We start from the raw sequence: 23009 nt of genomic DNA, 5'->3' as shown, positions 1-23009 counted from the left end.
AGACAATTCTCTCAAAGTGTCCAAATGAGGATCATTGGGAATAGACAAGATGTAACACTGTGAAGCAGTACTGTTTGTATAACTTTTGGATAATGAATTTGATTCATAAAGTTCTGCCATGGATTGTATTTTTGAAATTATATCTTCTGACAATAGAACAGTTTGTGTTCCGCAATTTATCAAATTTGTCTGTTTGTGTTTCAGACGTATTAAACACAGAATTAAAGTTAGTCTGAGTAAGTTTTTCAGAAAATAATATCGAGGTCTAAGAAGTAGTGTCTTTAACCCCCTCAATTCGAGAAACTAAGTTATGTGATTGTGGTACACACTCTACTTGAACCATCACATCTTCTGTCAACATAGTAGTCTGTGATTCACAGTGTACTAATGTCACTGTATAACTGTATATAAAGTATAACGTTAATAAGTATTAAGTTAACTAAAAATAAATTTATTATTAAAGAAAAAATAAATTTAATAATCGTTTGAAAGTACAAAAAATTACCCTTAATATTTTTTCTTATTCCAAATTTCTTCTTGACACTTCTAATTAAACGTGTTATAAATTTAGCCATTTTTGATCAATAATATCTGATTATTACTATGAATGATTCCCAATTCAATTATTATTCTGATTTTGGATTGTAATTATGTTGAAAACTGATTGTAAAGTGAAAATCGTCATTATTCATAAATATACAAACTGTTACTATGACTAATTTTTTTTTAAATCAACCAGCAAGAATAGTTTATTTCTATATACAAATTGGTTTTTTTTTTATTAAATTGCATGCATTGAAACAATATTTTAATTGGTAATATTGAAGATATTAAGTTATCGTGAACCACTTTGTATATTAATTTATACAAATATACAATATATGTATAATTATACATACAATATATATTTTTTTTAAATATATTTTTTATGTATTATTATATATATATTCTGGAAAAATCAATAAGAGACATAAAAATTGGTCATCGATGTGAATATTAGTCTGCGTTTACTCGGATAGAGATTTTGTTTTAATACTAAATAAAATCAATTTATAAACAATAAAAAGCTTTGTCCTAAAACTAAAATAAGAAATTAATATGATATAGCCAACGAGGCGCGACCGTCCTTACCTTCCCCACGAAACCACTCTAGTACCAATATAAGTCATTGTCATATTTCATTATCTAAAACAAATAATCATTTTTTAGTTTAAACAAAAATATCGAATTAGCTTTAATATAAGATAATTCTAATTCAACTTTATTGAAAATAGCAAACCAGAGTTGTTACCATTTTCAGGGCCCCCCGTTACCCCTTAAATTTTTTTTATTTTTTGTTACTGTGTCGTTTCTAAAATATGCGAATTCCTGAACTAAAACAAAAAGCCAATTAAGAAGTGTTCTTTTAATTAAACTATGCTTTTAGCGATGTCAAAATGTCCCAACGACTTCTGACGTTTTGATATTTATAGGAAAATTAAATTATTTATTTAGTTCAATTTTTATTCAATACCACAATAATTGAACCTTTATTTTTGTTTTGTTTTACACAGAAATATAAATAGTAGCACTGGTATGTACTAAATTATTAATGTAAGCATATTAGTTATACATAAAGAAGAGTTGTCTGTTTTATTATAAATTATTCTAGGTCAGCTATCATGTTAAATTTAATATAACATTATCATTTGTATTAGTGTTTTTGGCAGTCCGGAGTAATGATACTGTGTTCATGACAAGCAAACCGTATTAAAATTATTTTGCCACAAAATACGCTGTTTCGATTATTACGCAGCAGTGACCCCAAATACAAGCCGTTGACATTTTAAGCGAATTAAATTATTTCATACTTTAATGAATTTTTGTTTTGAATTGTTACTTATAATGTGTGCACTATTTTGGGAGTAAGTCAAGAAATCATTAGAAAATTTTCCAATTATTTTAGGTAGGTTACTAATATTTGAATTTAGTTTCATAATGTTGTCAATTTTCGGTATAAAAGAAATACTTGATGTAGAGTTTAATATTTTTAGAATGCCTTTCACTATGGTATCTTAACATGTAAATACTTTGTTATATTTAAGTAAATACTATAGAATTGTATGATTCAATTACGCTAGACTTTTTTATTCATTCGAACGTTATAATATTTTTAAAATATTAATATGCTCTTTATACTAATTGTTTGGTTGTGGCAGCACGTAATCCTTTTTTAAAAAGAACTTTCACCAGAGGGTATATGCTGCAATTTGCACGCTTAGCAAACATCAATGTAGTGTATGCCAATGGATTGATGTTGGTGAATGGTGATGGCGGTCGAGGGGTAAGGACGCGGTGTGTACACAAAAATAATGTCTATGGCCTATATTATTATAATAGGATATAAAAAAAAATCTTACCCTCCTGAAAAAATTATAAATATATATTAGGGAGAACCGAATGAATACACATTCAACTAGGGTGGTGTTGATGGGTGACGGTGGTTGGAGTTGCGATCACTGAATGTATCTCCTTTAGTCTACGTCCTAGTACACTTAGTCGCCTTTAGCCTGAAAAGCTCTTTTGCCGTTCTTTTCTTTTTTTTTAATTATCATATGAAAGAACCGTCGTGCGCCCTTTTCATCTACCCTAAACAACGGCACTGGCGGAATAGGAAGCCGACAATTGTTTGTGCGTCACACGTGCGTGTCGGCTATTAGAATATTATACATGAATGCCTTCAATTGATTTCAAAGACGTAGATCGTGTGCCAGCAATACATTATGTTTGCAATCCATTAAACTTATGGCCGTTTCTAATATCAATCATAACTAAAAAAAAATTCAACTACCTAGGTATCTAAGTATTTGTAAAGAATTGAAAGGAAAGGTACAACTTGTCAGGGTGATTTATAATTATTTTCCAGGAGGCTTATGCGCAAGGGCGTCCGCAGAAATTTTTTATGCAGGAACAAAATTTTTTCTTAAATAATTGATTTCGCTGTCCGCTAAATAGACACAGCGTTGAAAGGAGGGAGGGTGATCCTCGTCCACCAAACCGCGATTTTTCGTAGGAGAAGAAGCAAAGCTTCCTTAGTTATTAAATTAGTTACTCAAAAAATCATGTATATTGTTTTATACATGTGTAGTTTTTTAGGATAGGAAGCCAATACAATTGGCATCTTCAAAGATGTTATTTTAATGGGCGCCTATAGGCCTCACAGAAAAAATAATTATAAATAAGAGATATTTTGAAAGTTTTATGTATTATTTGTAAAATTAAGCATGTCTTTATATTTAATAAATAAAAACCAAACCTATACGTCATTAATTTATAAAAAATAATGCTCTTAATCCTGACATTTATATTGTAATTTGCTAAAATAACATTTTTTATCTTTTATTTAAAAAAGATTATATTACACTACGATTATGAAAATTGAACAAGTGCCTCTGCCACCTTTGCGGACGTCCATGACTATGTGCTAATTTATATAATTAGAAAAAATAACTTGTTCTTAATAAATATGATATTACATAACATTTTAGAATTTTATTTACATTGTATGGCGTGTAGTAATCGAATTTTTATTGTCTGGAGTTTATGAAAATTTGATTAAACTTTCAAGCTACTCTTGGGACATGGAACATTGAAAATATTTTGCTATATGAGTATATTTTATTATATTAAATAATTGCTTTGTAACATAACTCTAAAATAAATACTTGAACTATTTCAATTCTTATTGAGAATCTTGAGAATTTGCGGAATAACGTTTTAAATAATAATATCTAAGCATGGAATTTTATTTTTTAGTATATCATTTTTTATCTTGTTTATTAACATGGTTTAATACTGTATTAAACAAAAGTATTTTTTTTTCTTTTCACATTGTATGATACAACCATTTGTGTTATTAATATTTTTAAATACGTCTAACTCACGAAAATGTGTACTATATATTTTGAATATTTAAGTTATTTGTATACTTTAATCGTTTTACAAAAAATTGGATACATCAAAATTAAATTTCCTACAGCAATATAGAGAGTAAAAAAAAGTTTAAGTCAATTAGGAGTTTAAATTTTAGCCGAATAAAATGTATTTTACGTTTAAGACTCCTAAAAATTATATGATTTCAGTGTCAATCAATAATTAATAATATACTTAAAATAAATAACCTATGTAGTTTACCTTTATGATTTATTGTGTCAGGTCATCCTACGCATTACAACTTACACTTATTGTATCATATAATTTTTTAAATTATTACAATATTTCAATAAAAAAAAATAATCCTTCGGCGACAACATACATTATCCCATTTATTACAGTACTCACTGTGAACAGTATTACAGTGCGATATTTATTACAGTTGTATCACTCAGTCTTCGACAACTAAACCTGAAAATTATCGGATGACTACAAAATATTACACCCAAGCCATTAACTAAACCGATACCTGTAATTATACATGACATCCAACAGACCGTACCAGTTGCCACGAATAATATTATAACTCGATTTAATATTTCTCAAACGAGGAGGGTTTGAGTAGTTTAACATTGTGTTTTACTATACGAAACATCAGCAGGCGTGTGCTTTCTCTTCATTTTATGTAGACATCAGATACATCAATAGAATGCTAACGTCTTTGGACCATAACCATTCTGTGTCGAAAGGGGGTGCCAAAAATGTTAATATGGCTTTATGAAAATTATAGTATTTTAATTTAAACTTGTATAGAATCATTTTTTCCATTTGAGAAGTGTAAATCCAACATTATTTTTGTTAATTACTCTTGTAAATTTTTTTATTATATTTTTCATCAAGTAATTTGTTATGCGATAAATTATTAAAAGTCACTTGTTAAAATAAATATTAACTAGTTTTTAACATGACAATATTAATAGATTTAATTTCTATGTATTTATTGCCGATAGAGAGCGCTGCGGGTTATCAGTAGGGGCCAGTAAAGCATCCGGCAGCCGCGCCGCACGGTCCCGGCTCTTCAGTTAGCGATAGCCATTTGGTTGGGGTGTTAGTTTGTTGAACCGTTTCGTTTTTTGTTCGAGATTACGTTCACGTGACCGCGTGTGTATATTATCATAAATTGTGTATGTGTGTGTGAGTGATCGTTTGTATTGTTAATTACTCTATGGTGTGATCTCAAACAAAAATAAATAATATTAGCCATTTTTTCTACCATGTCGCTACGAAATCGCGCGTGTGTTATCGACCAGTGAATATTTGAAAAAATAATTATTGTTACGGTCATACATTTGGTTCGGTAATTTTAATTATTATTTCGTTTGACGGTTGTGCATATTGGATTTAGAAAATATCACGAAAATGACTCGTTGGAAAGTAAACTGGCAGTTTTCCATTCAGATGGTTTTGTTGATACTGTTATTCGTCAGCGTTGAAGGTAATTTTTTAATTTTAATCGAATTTAACATAATCGTTGGTATTTGTTGTTGATTTTTTACTGATGTCTGTTGGTTACATAATATTTTTTCGATGATCAGCTGAAAGCGACCCGTATTTATTTATTTTTTCAAGTGGAATTTACAAAAATATATTCACTATGTAAAATAATAGGTATTAATACTACATGCAATGCTATAAATCACGAGCTTTAAAAAGGGTTAGGGGAGTTACTAGTTTGCTTTTGTCGCTTAAAATTTACGATTTTATACTGTATTAAAACGACGGCGAATATGTACACAGGGGTGCTCATGAGTAAAATAATGTTAACCATAATATATCATCAAGCACTGACTTTGCAGCATTAATACCTTAAAATAGAAATGTTACCATATAAGCTAATTGAAACTTCGTATTTTGTTATCATTGTTTATTTGATTTTAGTTTCCAATTGTTCATTATATTTATTATTACACGTATAGTGAAATAAAATTGTTTTGATTAAATTACTAGCCGTGTGTTTTACTTATTAGTGGTATTGCTGTTATCTTCATTTTGTTATCAATGTATAGTATTAAATGTTTGGTCTATTTAGTCGTTTTGAGAATCTAGAAAATGTATTTGTTTATTATTTTCCATATTAGTTTTTACTGTAGACTTGTCACTCGTTTTAATTTAATAAAATTATGTCTTTATTTGGGATCTCGATTAAAATTAGTTGGTCTAAATCTTAAATACATTTAAGTCGCACTCACGACTAGCAAAATATTGTGTGATCATTTCTTCGTTATGTTGTGAAATATCTACTGAAACGATCAAAGCGTATCTTCAATGCGTTTTATTCGTATAACTCGATGATCTGACTTATCTGTGCAAGACCATTGAACGGCTTAGGTCAAGCATAACTAAACGGCCAACTGAATCGTTACATGTGTGAAGCGCGCACGAGTCGTTTTTTTAAGTATCTTGTGCTATTGTAACCAACTAAAATGATTGACTAAAATTTGTTTGATTAAGATATAACAATAGGATTCTCTTACACGTTGAAAGTAGATTTATTTTATTTTTTTCCTCTTGTTATTAAATATCAAGGTTACTTCCAGAGATGATTTTAATTTGTTTTATTTACCTTTTGTATGTCATTCTAAAGTTTCTGTAAAAATAGTGGAAATTAAGACATGGATATCCTATTATATATTGATCGTTTTCGTATAATATGAAAGACGGCGAAGCGACCAATTGGAACTCTTATTTGTTTTTAACTATTGATTATTTTAATAATTTATTAGAATAATTTTTAAACATCGTTTATAGTTATATAATTGTTATAAGCCATTTAAATAGGCTCTTCTCACGTTGGCTGCACACAATTATTTAAAATGAGTGAATTTTATTACTTCTCAAGTACCTTCATAACGGACAAAAAGCTAGTAGAAGTCACTTAGTTATAAATAAAATTTAGGGTTATAAAAAGTTTATGCGTGTTGCACCTTTACGTATGTATATTTTCATATGATGGTAAAACTTTATTTTTTTATAATGGTTTTGTTGCTTTTGTGTTTTGCCTTTTGCTTACATGTTAGAAAAATTTCTATATTCCATTTTCATAGTTACTCGGAATAATTTATCCCTCAAAGAGAAATTTATGTTTTCGCGTTGGTATCGAATACATATAATCGTAGCATATGTGAATAATTAACACTTGGATATTTTAGATATCTTATCAATCAAAATAAAAAAAGCAAATTAGTTAACTTTAGCTGGATATTTACTTGGAATACTTCAATTGGTGTAATTAAAAATGTATTTAAGTTTTCGCTGACGAATTTTCAAAAATGTGTTATATTTTCTGTTAAATGTGTAACTCAAAGTCAAATCAATTCGTTCCCCTAATGTTTATTGCGTACAATGAAAGCTGAGATATATTGATTTTTTTCTGACCCATTTAAAAAGAACAATGTACTTGAATATGTTATGATGAGTGATGTGGAGAGGTAGATCTGTGCTTTTGAGATAGATGATAGTGGACCCCTCGGCGGGTCAACTCGAAGCAACCAATTGGAAATTGTACGGCAGTAAATATAATGTACCGATGGGCCTTATGATTTATTATTGGTAGCGGACCTGTTAACTGGATTTCACAATTTCGGTTCTAATTTTATAATATTGTATTTGGTTCAATTTGTACACGTTGCCTTCGGGGTCGAGCGTTAAAAAAAAAAAAATGTATAGTCCGATAAGTAGAAAAAATCATTACCATGCAGGCAATAATTGGTATTATAATATACCGGAAGTAATTGGTTTTACACGAGAGATGGTTAAATTCCACTAGTTATTCGTTTGTTGTAGTCCTATTTTGCTATACTCAAGAATTCTCTATGTTTGACTTGTGGTCTTTAACAGGATGTATATAATACTTCCAGGCTATCATGAATTATTTCCGGTACAGTTCTTGAGGAATCGCATAAAATTTAATGATAGTGTTAAGCTATCTACACAATTTGTTATGTCTGTAAGGTCAGTGTCGCGTCAATACAAAACTAAACACGTTTTGACGTGAGTTGTCAATCATTATTAAACCTGTATTTTGTTTCGGCTCTGTCTGTTAGATAAGAGTTTAAACTGCGATTTCTATTGAAGAAAATGTCAAAAAATTAAGTTAATATTGTTATGTCGGTGTGTTGTATTGTCACGTAGGCAAAGTTTAGTTTTATAAAATTAAAATTTATAATAATTTCGTTATACCACCACCTCATCGTTTCAAAGAAATTTTTTATTTTTTTAACTTGTTAAAGTATGAAAAATTATACTATCACTTGAATTTTGTCAATCGTATGTTTATGTAGAATTATTAATTAACCTGATAGTTAAAGATTTAGTGCACCGAAACAAAAATAGAATTGAATTATCACTTCACCATTATTGTTAAAACTCACGATTGCTATTCATTGTTTTTGGAATGGTAATAACTTTCCATTGACGACAGCTGCAGTCGTTAACGAGGTCAAAAGATTTATGAAGTCGTGAAGTTTTTGTTTAATTTTGTTCAGTCTATTATGTGATTAGAAGGGAAGTATATGTATAGAAACTTTTCTAGGTGCTGCTAACACGTGTAAAGACATTAAAACTAGCTCCCTTTAGCATGTAACGGGAAACTGGAAGTAAAACTGGAAAAAAATATAAATGTTTTTTACTTATAATAGTTTTTGATTGTGTATAGTATTGTATGTAAGTGTTAGCTTGATTTTAGTACGAGAAGGGAAAATAAGTTTAATGCTTATTTTGTTTAACATATACAAAAAGTGTGTCTCCCCATAGATAAAGTGTAGAGTACGCGCAAACCTAAAGACCCCTGCCGCGGCCACTTCCACCGCAGGTGTGATGGGGTCTATTTTTTCAGCGAAGATTCAATTGAGCATCTGCTTCTATTATGCTTTCGTGTTTATTTACTTGGTCGTGGATCCCCCCCCCTTTTTTTTTTTGACGATTCGCTTAATGAAGTGAAACCTAAAATTATCGTTTGTTTAAAAATATTTTTATTTAACGTTCTACTTTATAAGTTTGAACACATTTTTTTTCATGTGTAAGAAATAGAAAAATAAGTATGGTAACTTGTCTCACTTTTAAACTCGCGTAGTATCAAATCCAGTAAGTTTGTTAGAACAGTAATTTTTGTACTTGTAAAGGTTTAATAATATTTAACCTCAACACGATTAAATACACTTCAATTCTTCTCGTTAACTAACTTTTGGCGCTCAACGTGAATAATTTCTGGGTATTTTATATGTTGTAACGGATTTTCGGTGTCGTTAATGTAAAATTGGGCAGCAGATTTTTCATTGTATGAACAACAGCACCCGCCGGTGTAATCCACACCGTTGAGCGACGTGAAGTTTTGTATATTACTGAACCGTACACAATTCACACATTGTGTTCGCTGTCCCACGTTTCTTTTCCGTTTCGTTACCTTTTCTCTGGTCGCTTTGCAATAAGAATTCGTTACAATATAACAGTTTGTATCGAATAGTAGTTTCACTGTATACCATTTGTACGCGTAAAAACTTCTTCCGTCCCTTTTTTTGAATTTCGTTGTGTCGTTCCCGCGCCATTGACGGCCAGTATGTTTTTCTGATATTTATTATATAATGTATTTTGCCAACAATAAAGTGAAATAGGAATCGTTAGAATTTTTAAACGGCTGTTGTTTTTGAAAAAGGTACGATTAAATTATTAAAAAAAAATTGCTTAAATTAGTTGTAATTGATATCGTGATTTAGTGTAACCAATTAAAGAAAATTTTTTTTTATAAATAGTTGTATTAACAATACGCACTACTTTATTGATAGAAATCGTATGAATTGCGAAGCTTATATTGCGTCGTATCGGCGATTTGCTTACTGATCATAAAATTTACCAGATTGCAAACTCGACCTATGCTAGAAATTAATTAATTTCCACATATTCAGTATTCTGCGTAATTTACCGATGAATACCTCACAGATACGCGAAGTGACATTTCAGCAATTTTATGCGCGTAAAAAGTTTTGGAAGATTTCGATAAATGTTTTGTTCTATAGAATTTTCTATTGATTTTTAGCAAAACTATTCTATCAAGTAATATAAAAGTATTTTATGTTGTGTGTTCGTTGTCAGTGGAATCGGGATTAAGGTATAAACTAATAACGGTCAAGTTAAATCGTAGAGTAACTAATCTTTTGCACGCGGTTTACAAAATGCTATCATGTGTAACCCTATTATGTCCTGCAGTTGCACATCCGTTGTGGATTCGTCATCAGTATGCGTTGTAATATCCGATTTAGGTATCCGTACTAGTGCTGTGGACCGGAGCTTTAAAGTATATAAATTATTAAATATTTAAATTTATAAATAGTAATTATAATGATCTACTTAAATCTGATTTTCGACTGCGTTTAATATATAAAAATTGTCTATGCGTTCGTGCTTAAGTTTTTAATGTCAATTCAAATAATGAATTTGTTTCGTTATTACATTAGTAGTGTATATTGATGAAATTTTGTGTTAAGTTTTTGTACATAGTTTGCGGTTTCGTTTGATTTATTGCGAATATCGTTTAAAGTGTAAAACAGCAACTAGCTTGCACTTTGTAACTTGTTTTTGTATAAACTCATCTGGTCTGTTGATAATGCTAACTCAACCGAGTATACTCCTGTGAACTTTTTGGGGCTTGCTTTTGTTACTGTTGTGTAACGCGGCTGTTTCCATTGTTTTTTATTATACGATTTATTGGATACCGCCACACAGTGGTAGTAAAAGTTTCCAAACGGTTTCAGCGTGCGCTTTCTATTGAGCTTTACTGAAAACCGCGAACCTTTCACACAATAAATCTCTAGAGATGGTTCTCGCACGGGACACAATGTCGCGTAGAGTAGAAAAAATGGGACGCGCATACAAAAAAATGTAATAAATAAACTAGCGTTATCTCTTAAACCATATCGACCGTTCTTTGCCGGAGATAGTAGAAAATGCCTGGGTATTTTTTTTTTTTTAGGACAAAGTATAACAAATCACAAACTCTAGAGGAAATATCGGATTCGATGTAGGTGAACCGTTTGTTCGGTTAAGCTTCGCAATGTTTATGTAACATAAAACGTCTGACGGGTAATAGCCAAACATATTTTTAACGTCCGTAGAACAAGACTGTGTAAATTGACAAATGTGTTTATTGTTCGCAATTTGTTCGACGTTCACTATTATATCGTATCAATCATAAGCCGTCGTACAAAAAAATCTATGTGATGGTCTCGTCAGTTTTTCTCAATATATGTATATCAGTCCTAGTCGTTTTTGGCTCCACAGTGTCCACAGAAGTGCCGACAGCAGTTGAGAGGGTTATTTAGAGTTTCCTGTAGGGTGTTCGGAACTTACTTGTCTTGTTTCCTACCACGAAAATGTATACATTATGTGTGTGTGTGTGTGTGTGTATTTATAAACAAAAAGCAGCGCACGCGGCCCATTAACAACTATAGAGTTCGTCTGTCCGCATATAAACAGATATATTAAAAGGTATATTTGTTTTTTCCCCATGTATCTCCATTTCGTCGTTTGCCTATGCGACCACCTCGTCCGTTTAAATAAAAGAATACGACTCCCATAGGACGTCAACGGCTGTAAGGATTAAATAAGCTTCAGAGTATTATTATATGACTTTCGAGGGAACTCGTATAAATATTACGTGAAGGATTCATTTGTTACGCGGTTAACATTTTTTTTCGCAGAAAAAAAGAAACTTATATTTATATAAATGTTTTCCTCTAACTGGTGGGTTAACAAGTTCATATATTTCATAAGAAAATTTCTATATCATTATTATTATACTTAAAATATATTTCAAACGCCATCGTAAATCGTTGATTGACATGGCTATGTATATTCGTTTCAGATTAATATTAAGAAGAAGATACGTGTAATAATATTACACGTAATATATACTGTATATTCTATTCTTACCGTTGAAATTACACTGTAATATTATAATAGTTTACTGTTTATAAGTATACCTTGATTTATTGCACAATTTCAATGTACAAGGATTTTATTGATTTATGCACGAGATCAACAAAACTTAATACCAAAACGGTTTATTTTAAATTGTGGTCGTGGGAAAATGACTTTTATTGCTTAAACGGGGAGAAAAAAATACAAGAAAAAAAAATTGAGAACTATTTATTGTAAAACCAGCCAAATCGGAACGACGATAAAAATGTGTTTGTTGCTTGTGGGAGCTACCACCGTGGCCGCGTGCCTGTCTTCTTTGTTGTGAACAATGTGCCATGAGATTATCACCGAATCCGTGTAATTATCAGAAAGCCATTTACAAAATGTGGATAAATAAAGTGTATGTGCAAGGTTTGATAATTGTTTGTCGGTGGTGTTTGTGCTTGTTTCATTGACGCGAACGGTTAAATGCATTTATTTTGTTTACTGGACATTCTGAGAATTTCTTTATTCGTGTTGGAGATAGACAACGGCAAAATAAAACTGGTCAAGTTGAGCAACAGTCTAAAATTCTTTTATGTTGAAATCTTCATGGTAAGATGTCGGATAAATGCTAATGTCATTTGTGCAGAGTGCGTAAGTTCGTCTTGTTGATCGAGTATAAAATATGAAGTATGTGGAATTCGGTTGCATGTCAGAATAAATTAAAAACATTGATATCTTTGGTATGTAATTTTCCTGGTCATTTGATCTTACCGGTCGGGAGAATAAATTAATTTTATGTAAATGTTTTACTTTTGTTAACTAATATACCGGTAATTTAATTATTTTGTGTCGTATCGGATTACCGGCGAGTAGGTTTAATAAATATTTTACACAAATCATTGTCATACATCCGCCCAATTGCCGCCGCGATTCTCAACGCGGCGGTTTCACATTTTGTCACTGGTCATGACCACCGCCGCCGCCTTACCACCGACAGTGGTTTTCTTTACCTATTGTGATGGGATTCCCTTGTAATTTTCGTGACAGGTGAGTGTACGATAATCGTAACGATAATAAAACGTTAATCCGGAAAAGAGCACATTGTATAAAAACAGGACCGAGGAAGAAAAAAGATGATTGGCCGACATTGCAACTGAAATTTGTATTCGTGTGTTACCATAAAAGACACGACGGGTCTAAACCCCTAAAAGCCTTCGGGCCAAGGGTAATTACGTGTATACATATATTTATAACTAAATGCCGACGTCGTGTAGTGATTATTGTATGGTCGCGACGACGTATCTACTAGGTTGTAAAACGTTTTTGACGAACACGTGTCCTTCGCGGATGACAGCGAGGCTGCGGGGAGATGTTAATATTACACATACGGCGTGCGGTTTAGTTGGGAACTCCCCTGAATCAAGGGAGATTTAAGCGTGTTTACTGTGCAAACAACGTTTGTTTCAGCCTCTGTTGTGGTGCTACGATGTTGACGAATTCCTATCATGAGACAGTGTACAATACGAGGCCGTCGAATATTTACATAGCTAAACGCCTGTCATTTTCCTTTTACCCCGTTTGGCTTCAGACCAGCTGACCCTGCGCTTCCGGTCGTGATACAGATATTATCCACCGATGATACTCGCTGACTGAATATCCAAAAATATCGCATCACGTTTTCGGGATTACATGTCAGGTGGGAACGCACGAAAATGATTTTTAAAAAAAATAAACAAATAATAAAATACTTGGTGTAGACCTTAAGTGTTCTATTATGTTTAAATAGAAGTCGCAGCTATTTGTAGTATCTTAAATTGATGGCAAATAGCGCATTGAGTCGATCGTTAGGTTACTAGCTAACCGTGTAATTAATTAAAACCGTAAATGTTTTCAAACGTGGAATAAAGCCATAAACCGTTAAATGCATTTACTCACTTTTTTATTCGCTGCGTTTATTTCAACACAATACGGTTTAATTTCTTGTTTATTTTTCATTCAATGTTAATGGGGTTTCGTTTAATGTATTTTTGTTATGTTGATTTAGGACAGCTTTTGGCTGAGATTGAAGTGCACAAGTGTAGCGACATTTCCAGAGTGATATACTCTTTACTATTGCCTAATTGGTTCTTCGACTTTGGAAAAACGTTATTTTTTATAAAACGTTACTGTTTAAAATCAATAAAAATCGTGTGCGAGTTATGTAGAGAATAATTTCGAGTTATTTACTCGTATATTTCTAAACAATATTCAAATCGTATATGTTTGGCGGAGAAATTATCAATTTGATTAAAACCTTTGGTGATAACCTGTTGGCTCTTTTGAATCGTAGTCCGATGATCTAAGACCCTTATCGTGGAGCANGAATCGTAGTCCGATGATCTAAGACCCTTATCGTGGAGCAGAGGCTACAAAAAAAAAAAAAAAATACTTTAGTATGTTAAACATGATCGAACAAGTACTACTAAATAATGTGCTTATTGAAATTTAATAAGGTTTGTACAGTCTGAAAACAATAAATAAAAAAATAATCCTGATATTTCGTGTTTCACGCGATAAGCATATTGTTAAATACACTAGAGATGCGCTTTTTTGTAATTCCAGTTATGTGTTTTGCATAACTTGTAAATATTTAAAATACTTTATTTGAATATAAAATATCGTTGAAAGCTATTTTAATTGTAAAGTCGTGAATTGTAGTTACAATGATTTATTTTTCACATAGCGATGTCAACGCTTTAATACATATCGAGATCTTATCTTTTGTGTGTAAAAAATGCATTGCTAAAATTCATTTTATATTATGTATTTTATTTTTTCAATTAATAATATGTTTAAAAAAAAATTAAGTATTATTGATTATAGTTTGGCTGGTCGTTACACGTAGGGAAAGGTGATGGGGTTATCATTGAGTAACTCTCAGCTTAGATCTAAACATTAATGTTAATTTTCGAAGAATTATTGAAGATTTCTTATGTGTTGTTTTTTTTTTTTTTGCCAAAATTGTCCATATTGCCTAATGAAATTAAAAATATTTTAAGTAACAATATCTATACCAGTGGAGAAATAACAATGAAAAATGTTCGCTTTTATTTGTAAAATAAAAGTTTACTTTTAATTTAAACTTAAGTTAAAATGACTATTTATTATTTTATTTTAAATTTAACTTAATGAAGTTTCTGACTATAATACCTATTTTAATTAAAACGAACGTCCATAGTATAATAAATTATTTATAATAATTAATTTTCAACTATCGGATGATCGTGTATAAAGTTGAAAATACTAGTTTTATTTATAATTATTTGATATCATAGAAGGAGCAGTAATTTTCAATAGTTGGCAGTTTTACATAAATGGTTTCGAGTTTTTCCCTACTTAAATATTCTGTTACACATACGTTTTCCACGAAACAAGAAAAAGTTTGTATGATTTGTTATAACAAATGTATGTTGTACAAATTTTTAGAAACTTACATGGTTCAACCCATGTAGATGTAAGTTTTTAAATTTTTTTCGACTATTACCACTAGCAAGTTACTACAGCAGTATCAAATTACTTACACCGATTAAGAAAAATAAATTAAGGAACCGACTTTTTGTCTTGAGTTTTGGAACAAGAAACCGAGTAAAATGAATTTAACGCTTTACCATAATTACACCTTTATGTGANATTAAGGAACCGACTTTTTGTCTTGAGTTTTGGAACAAGAAACCGAGTAAAATGAATTTAACGCTTTACCATAATTACACCTTATATGACTGTAATGTCTACATAGAACGATAACATTGTTTATACTTTTTACTGTAGTAAATAGAGTCGCGTTGTTTATAATTTATGTATGTTATAGATTTTATTGTTTATAGATTGTTTTTTTTTTATAGTCGACTACAAAAATTGTGCAGATCAAAATTAGTTTTTCCGTTAATTTTATTGTAGTCTTCATAAATTATGCAGTTTATTTACTTTAATAACCACAGGAGAAATGCAATAATTTTAACCAATGGAAAATAAAATCGCTGAGCAAAGTATTTTGACGCTATCAGTTGAAAGTATACTACCTCTTGTGGCATTTCTTATTCATGGGACCTACGGGAAACGTAAATGATAAATCTTCCGAGGTCCCGTGTGTTTTTATACCCTTCAAGAGTCATTGGTATTATTTCTGCTCAGTAGCGAGGGAGTTATTGTTGTTATTACTTGTGGAAGGTAAGGAAAGAGACCGAACAGACGACCGGTATTGTCTTGCCCTCATTGTTTTATTAAAATTCCTTTGCGAATTGAAATTACTATGAAAAAAATTTGAACTCTTATCTAGTTTTGTAAAATAATTTATGCTTAAAGTTTTTGAAATTCAATCAGAAGATACTACTATAATATTTATATAGAATACAATACATTGAAATTTATTTTTTTTAGAAGATTACTATAAATACTTTTCAACTTTAAGAAAAGTTTAGTATTTCATAAATTTAATTAGTTTTGTATTCTGTTTTGTTTCCGATTTTTTCTGCATCGATAAATATCAAACTATCAATTTATACAGTTGTATAATTATTTTACGACTCTGTTATTTATATGTTTTTTAATTTAATAATGCATATTTATTGTATGGCCCTCAATGGACTAATAAAAGCAATAAAAAAAAAAAATGCATATTTATTAATAGGAAATTTGAATGAGTAATTTAATTTATAAATGAAACATTAAGGCAAATTTGATTTCATCAAGTTTAAATAGATTTTCTATTTTTTTTTAGCTAATTATACTGAATTAAAAGAGCAAAAACTATTTTTGATTCAAAAATCATCTTGTTCTGCTATAGATGTTATGTTGGTACTATACACCCCCTTTGCTGTTGTTTATAAGTACTAAATCTTTTTGAAGTTTCTTAATGAACTGCAATCTACATTTGTACTGAATATTGTTGCACATGTGACACGGACGTTAGTTCTGGCGTGTTTGGGTCTGTCGGCAATTCTCGCATTTTGCAAATGACTAGAATGTATTATAAATTATTTTGAGAAAAGATAACTGTTGTATATCTAATTTATTAGAATATCACTGTATTGGATTACTTTCTTTTTATCGCTGTATATTAAAGATACTCACACCTACGTAATTAAAAATGTTATCACTAGACTTGATAGTAATGTATTAACTGAAAAAGTCCGATTCAAATTCAACAGTAGATGTTGGAACATTTTCAGTCTTGTTATTGATAAGAAACCCGGTTTATTGTCTTGTATATCGACGACCACGCTTAACGCATTGAACAATATCAGCTGTTGCCTTATACTTTATAATATAGCGTTCGTGTATAGATCGGCACTTTGAGCACAATCCATAAGTCAATACTCGTGTAAAAAAGAATCGGCCCGTGTTGACAAAAAATGAAAACCCACGATGTCGCGACGTACCCACGTAAACATGCGGTTGTTGCTTAAAAAAGTCGAACCACAAAGTTATAAAAGACCACCATGATCGACTATCGACTTACGTATACATGACCGTCATCTGTTGTACTTAAAAATTTACATATGCAAATACACACATCATATAGTACACGATTATTGCGATGGAGCAGCGGTTAATTTGTGCACTTAGATATGCGCGTATGTAGATCTGTTTTTAAGTATCCCAATAGTATAAAACGTGCGTGCCTGGAGATACGTAACTCAGTCAATACTCATTAGTATTCCGTCGTGTACTATACAAATCCACATACACATAAAGGCACATATGACTACAGACCAACTGACCTATCTGAACGTGAATAGTTAATGATTTGCGCCGTAGTATAGCCGCTAAGCTTTAGGTCTTGACCAGAAGAAATTTGCAAAGTACATAATTCTTAGAAATATGCATTTTGCGTGTAGAATCTATAATCAGAAGACTTTAAACTGATTGCTTTGATCAATAACTGTTCGCTCAATCAAGTATCTATCCACAGACTTGTTTTATGGCATTTGAAATAATAATGTCGGCGTGTTTAGTTTAGAATAATTTCCTATACGTTAAAAAACAAGAATCCAAAATCAAGTCATATGTCACTCGTGCGAGTCTTTGGAAATATTGTACTCTCTACCATAGAACCACGGCGGTACATTTGATAATAATCTTCCACTAGGATGATTTTAATTACCAACCCAAAAGTAATCCTTTGAACAATTTGTCAACCGTTATTAAGCTCTTTATTTTAGACTTTTGGACTGGCGTGCGTTTAATTCAATAAATCGTGTAATGCTTAGCGAATGCAAGAACACAAAAAGCTTTCTGTATTCGATACATAAACGGAGCCACTTGCCGAAGCTACAACCACATGCGGACCCTTTTGCGGCATCCCTAAACAAATTGGATAAAATCTCTCATTTCGCCTTTATTGTTTATACAAGGTTTCTTTAGATGATACACAGGGCTAAGCTAGGACGTGTTTTCGGTTTAATTGCCCGAAAGGATAGGCACGCGATTCAACAGCGGCGGGATTCACTGTGGCTTAAGTAATCCAAACATTTTAATTACACACAGTATTATTTTTTATTAATTGATTAAAAAAATACATTTACATGGTATTAATTTTTTCTCAAATTATAGCTATACTTTACTTTTACAATTAGTGGCAGATGTCCTAATTTTGTTGAGAATAATTCTGTTTAGAAATGTTATTTAATTAACTGATAAGTGTTTTTTATCTCTGTACACTCATTACACTTAATTACAATAAATAATATCGCTAGTAAATTTAAAATGGAAGGTTGGTTTTTAAGAGTAATAACACGATATTCCTTACTCCGCCTTGCCGCGTGCAACTGTACCGCAATGAATTATTTAAGGTACCCACCTGCCAAATAAAATGTGGTTCGGGCAAATAGTTTCAACCGTCCATATCGTTTAGTGGCTTATACTTATAAGAGCATTTTTTATTACTTCCCTTTGGCGAGTACCCCATTCGAATAGAAGACGGATATTCTTAAACGTTCGATTTCACGTTAAACTTTGAAATCTATACCTGGTGTGGTTTAATTTATTGCATCACCGGTGGGTTTTATGTTTAATATCTCTGATTTAGTGATCTATTAAAACTGAAATTAGCAGTGTCCTGAGTCTTTTCATTAAAAATTACGCATAAACCGCACAAAACAATTATGTACTAAAAAATATTTTAACTGTTGTTTTAACTATAGTTAATATTTATCGTTATACCAACATTGTGTGTGAAATAAAAAAGTTTAAGATATGTTCATGATTAAACTGATATATCGATTAATAGGGTCGAATAAAAACAAATTGCGAACAGCAATGCTTTCCAACAATATTATTTTATTACTTTTTTTCCTTATAGGAAAAGTTATTCAAAGGACGTTGACAAAGCGTAAGAGGTTAAGGGTGTTTTTTGTATCGAATCATTTGCCATCGTTTTCGATGGATGAAAAAACGACTTACAGTTCATTTTTATGGGCCCCATAAGTTGCCCGACACTTTGTGAAATGCTACTTGTGTGGAATTAGATTTTCTATGGGAAAACGGATATACATACACAGACACGAATCGTTCATATGACCTTTGCTCTGAAAAAAATATCGAATGATGTGAGGAAAAGTATCAAGACTACCAACAAGTCTTGTGATTTATTTTATATGTTTCCACTTGGACAGTAGTACCTCTACTATTGGTACTCATCAATATTTTTCTCAATCGTATGGTTGACATATATGTGCTTAGTGAAAGAAAGTTTGGTTTGTTTTACTTTGTACTATTTGACATGTACAAATTTGATCTACACATTTACCATACTGTTAAAATTTTTTTTGTTATGTTCACAAAAATGTTTACTACCAGATTTAGTTTTAAGCAACGCAAAAGAGTAATCATACATAATTATTATTTTAAATACGCGGATTCCAAAGTTTTATTTTATTTTTGAAGTTTTTAATGTGATTCGATTTAAATTGCCTAACATTCCAAGTGATATATGGCTGAAGATGTAGGCACTGAACTTAGTCGCATTATAATATTTATAGGATAAATGCTGTAATCCTTTTAACACCCTCTTCTCTTTTTTTAAATTTATAGAATATGAAATTCTTTATATTCACAAACGGAAGGGCGTGTTGACACATCGTTTAAGACTGCAGAGGAAAGAATCGCCACCGATAAGAGTAGAAAGGGTGGATTTTCAATATTCTCTGTTATTATTTACAGTAAAGGGTTGTTTCCGTGTTTGTATAAATCTTTCGACGGTCTTGGGTAATAGCTATTAAAAACTATTCGGTGCAAGAATTTCGGTAAAGCATACTTAAGTGTTCCAGTGCGTCTTAGGAATTTACAATAAAACCTCAAGTAAATGTCTATTTAACCCTTTTGATTTTCAATTGTTTTCTGTTCTATTTGTGTGTGTTTTATCATAGAAATACAATTCGCCGATCTATAAAATAGGTCTTTGTATTGGTATGCGAGTGTGTAAACGTATGCTGAGTTTTACGATTCTATTCTATTACGTTATCAAATAAAATTATTAACGTACGATTGAACTTTTATATTGTTCACATACAAAGTGGTGTTGAGTATCTCGTTTTATTTCGAAATATCATATGGGACGTCTCGGACAAAGTACTCACAGAACATGACCAAATATAATCTTTAAGATGTACTAGTGAAACTATGTACTGAGCTATTGTTTTATGTATTTTATGTACATTGATTGTTCATACAATACAATTCTATGGGGTAATTCTACTCTGTGAAATTTTACAACATTAAGTTTCGGAAACTCTAAGTTATTTATACTTTTGGTCAAATAGAATTATTAAATCGATTGAGTAGACTTTATTATTTTTGGTTTTACCAACGATGATCACTTTTACACTAATAATTTCAACGATTTTGATACCAATTCTATTTGAATATTATATTTCATTTATATGATTGAGATTAAAATAATTGATAATTTTTACCAGTATTAGGATTTTTGGTTGAACAATCTTTCAGTTTGAAAACATACGGTAGATATTTGATTATAAGGTAAATAAATTAGATATTGTATATACTATGTTATGACATCCTTGAGTAGTTAATACTTTTAACGAATGTGTTTTAGTTAAAATGTATAAAATGTCCAGTATATTTTTAATTTTCTTTGATTAACTAGAAGTATATATATTATAAGTTACTTTCTCTTGAATTATATNCAGTATATTTTTAATTTTCTTTGATTAACTAGAAGTATATATATTATAAGTTACTTTCTCTTGAATAATATATAGTTAAAATTGACGTATTTGACTTAATCAATGTTTTTGTTTAGGAGTAAATTTAATCATGTATGTAAATGTTAAAAATTGAATTTCAAATAATGCTTTGTTATGAGAATTCGAGTACAAAAAAAGTTTTTAAATTTTTTTTCTAATGCTTTATATATTACAGTTAGATTATCTTTAAATCTGTACATCTGAGGTAAACTGTTAAAAGCCATANGTTTTTAAATTTTTTTTCTAATGCTTTATATATTACAGTTAGATTATCTTTAAATCTGTACATCTGAGGTAAACTGTTAAAAGTCACTTTTTTTTTTTGAAAATAGTTTTAATACTTTTGAAAAAAATACGTCTATTGCTATTTATTTTTTGTGTAAAGAAATATTTTATTTTAAATTATATGTCTAGTATTTTGATATTATTTTTTTTTTTCGTTTTATTTTATTTCTCAGGTGTCATAAGCTAATTAAATAAACAAGGTCGATTTAGCACAAACGATATCGCTGAGAGGAAAAGGTTATTTTATTTTCCTATAAAGTATAATTTTTTTTTACACCAACGAACGAGTTTAGAGTCCTAAAAATCTTGAAATATCCATCGGTCTCCCACAAAGAGGCCGCTAAGATCGTTTCTGTAATAGTTTTTGCCGCGTCGGCGTTTGTTCACAATTAATCTCTTCTTGTCCCCTTCTCTACTACATTTCATTTAGAATTTAGTATTTATGATTATAGGTAATAGTATACAGATACTCGTCTTTAGTTCTAATTATTGTTAATACACCGCGAGAACAAAGAATCGTGAGATCTACGTAGTAGTTTATATTTCAATAAATGCACATAATAAAATAATAATCGAAATGTTTATTAATGTATTAAAAACACATTCCTATGGCGAAGCAATGTACTCCACGCGCACATATATTTTTTAACTGTCATTTCAAGTATAATTTTTTATACATAATTAAAAATAATAGTTCATCACAATTCTGTGCCAGTGTAATTATTTATGACGTTTTCTTCCTGCATTATTTTTTTTAATTTCAAAGCAATGACACTCGCCTGATTGTAGAAGAATTTAAAATATTTTACAAATAATTTCATTTAAATTTTGTATTTTCTTTACTGATTGGGATTGCTATGTTATTTTTTGTAAAATTTATTTGATTGAATAATGTTGATGAATATGAATCAGCAGAAAAAATATGATGTTGCGAAAAAGGTTATATAGGTAATCAAAATATCAGTTGTTTTTGTCTTGGAAAATAATTTTGTAATTTTAAAATTGAATTAGTTTTAAAATGAATGCTTTAAAGTCTTATTTCAAAGATAGGGGTTTTTAGATTTTTTTTTTTGTATAGAAACTAATTTTTCCGGCGACTGAAAGTCGCTGTCATCTTCTTTTAAGTGACGGATCGATCTGTCACTGACAAACGGTACTCCAAGCTCGTGTTTTATACTTAAAAAACATGTATTTTTCACACTGAGTTAGAACAAGGTGTGTGGTGGAAAGAATAAGAAGGATCACCAGGATGGTGGTTATTAAATGCAAAGAGGAGTAGTTGTCGTTTCATTGATTCGGTGCCAAATAAACACATTTTACTTCTACAGATTCCTCATATGAATTATTTATTTAAGCACTTACGTGTGTACTTTTTGTTTACGCGAATGATTGAGTATGTGTGTTACCCGTTGGAACATAAATACACTATCAGAATACATGCTTCAGATAGCGTTATTATACCAAGTTAATCTTGACGTGTCTTTTTTTATCTCTCAAATGAATACAGAATGATTTAAAAATCTTATCGAACCAACGCCAACTTTCCCTTAATCATTTAAGTTGATAATAATTTAGCCGATGTCCAGTGAATAATGGTATCTGAGTAGCACA

At 30.6% G+C, this 23009-nt stretch overlaps 1 protein-coding gene across 2 annotated transcripts in view; it reads left to right on the top strand.

The window, feature by feature from the left end:
- The first annotated feature begins 4999 nt into the window (after positions 1-4999).
- LOC126903174 (roundabout homolog 2) overlaps positions 5000-23009 on the top strand; it is a 120681-nt gene continuing 102671 nt past the window's right edge. For both annotated transcript variants that reach the window (XM_050681203.1, XM_050681202.1), the window contains exon 1: positions 5000-5407. In XM_050681203.1, coding sequence (XP_050537160.1) covers positions 5332-5407 — 76 coding nt within the window. In that variant the 5' untranslated portion in view covers positions 5000-5331. The remainder of the gene's footprint in view (positions 5408-23009) is intronic.

This window comes from Daktulosphaira vitifoliae, unplaced genomic scaffold, assembly GCF_025091365.1.
Source record: "Daktulosphaira vitifoliae isolate Bord-2020 unplaced genomic scaffold, ASM2509136v1 Scaffold_3, whole genome shotgun sequence".
NCBI classification, from domain to species: domain Eukaryota; kingdom Metazoa; phylum Arthropoda; class Insecta; order Hemiptera; family Phylloxeridae; genus Daktulosphaira; species Daktulosphaira vitifoliae.
Note: the sequence above shows the minus strand (reverse complement) of the source record. Positions and strands in the feature narration are given on the sequence as shown.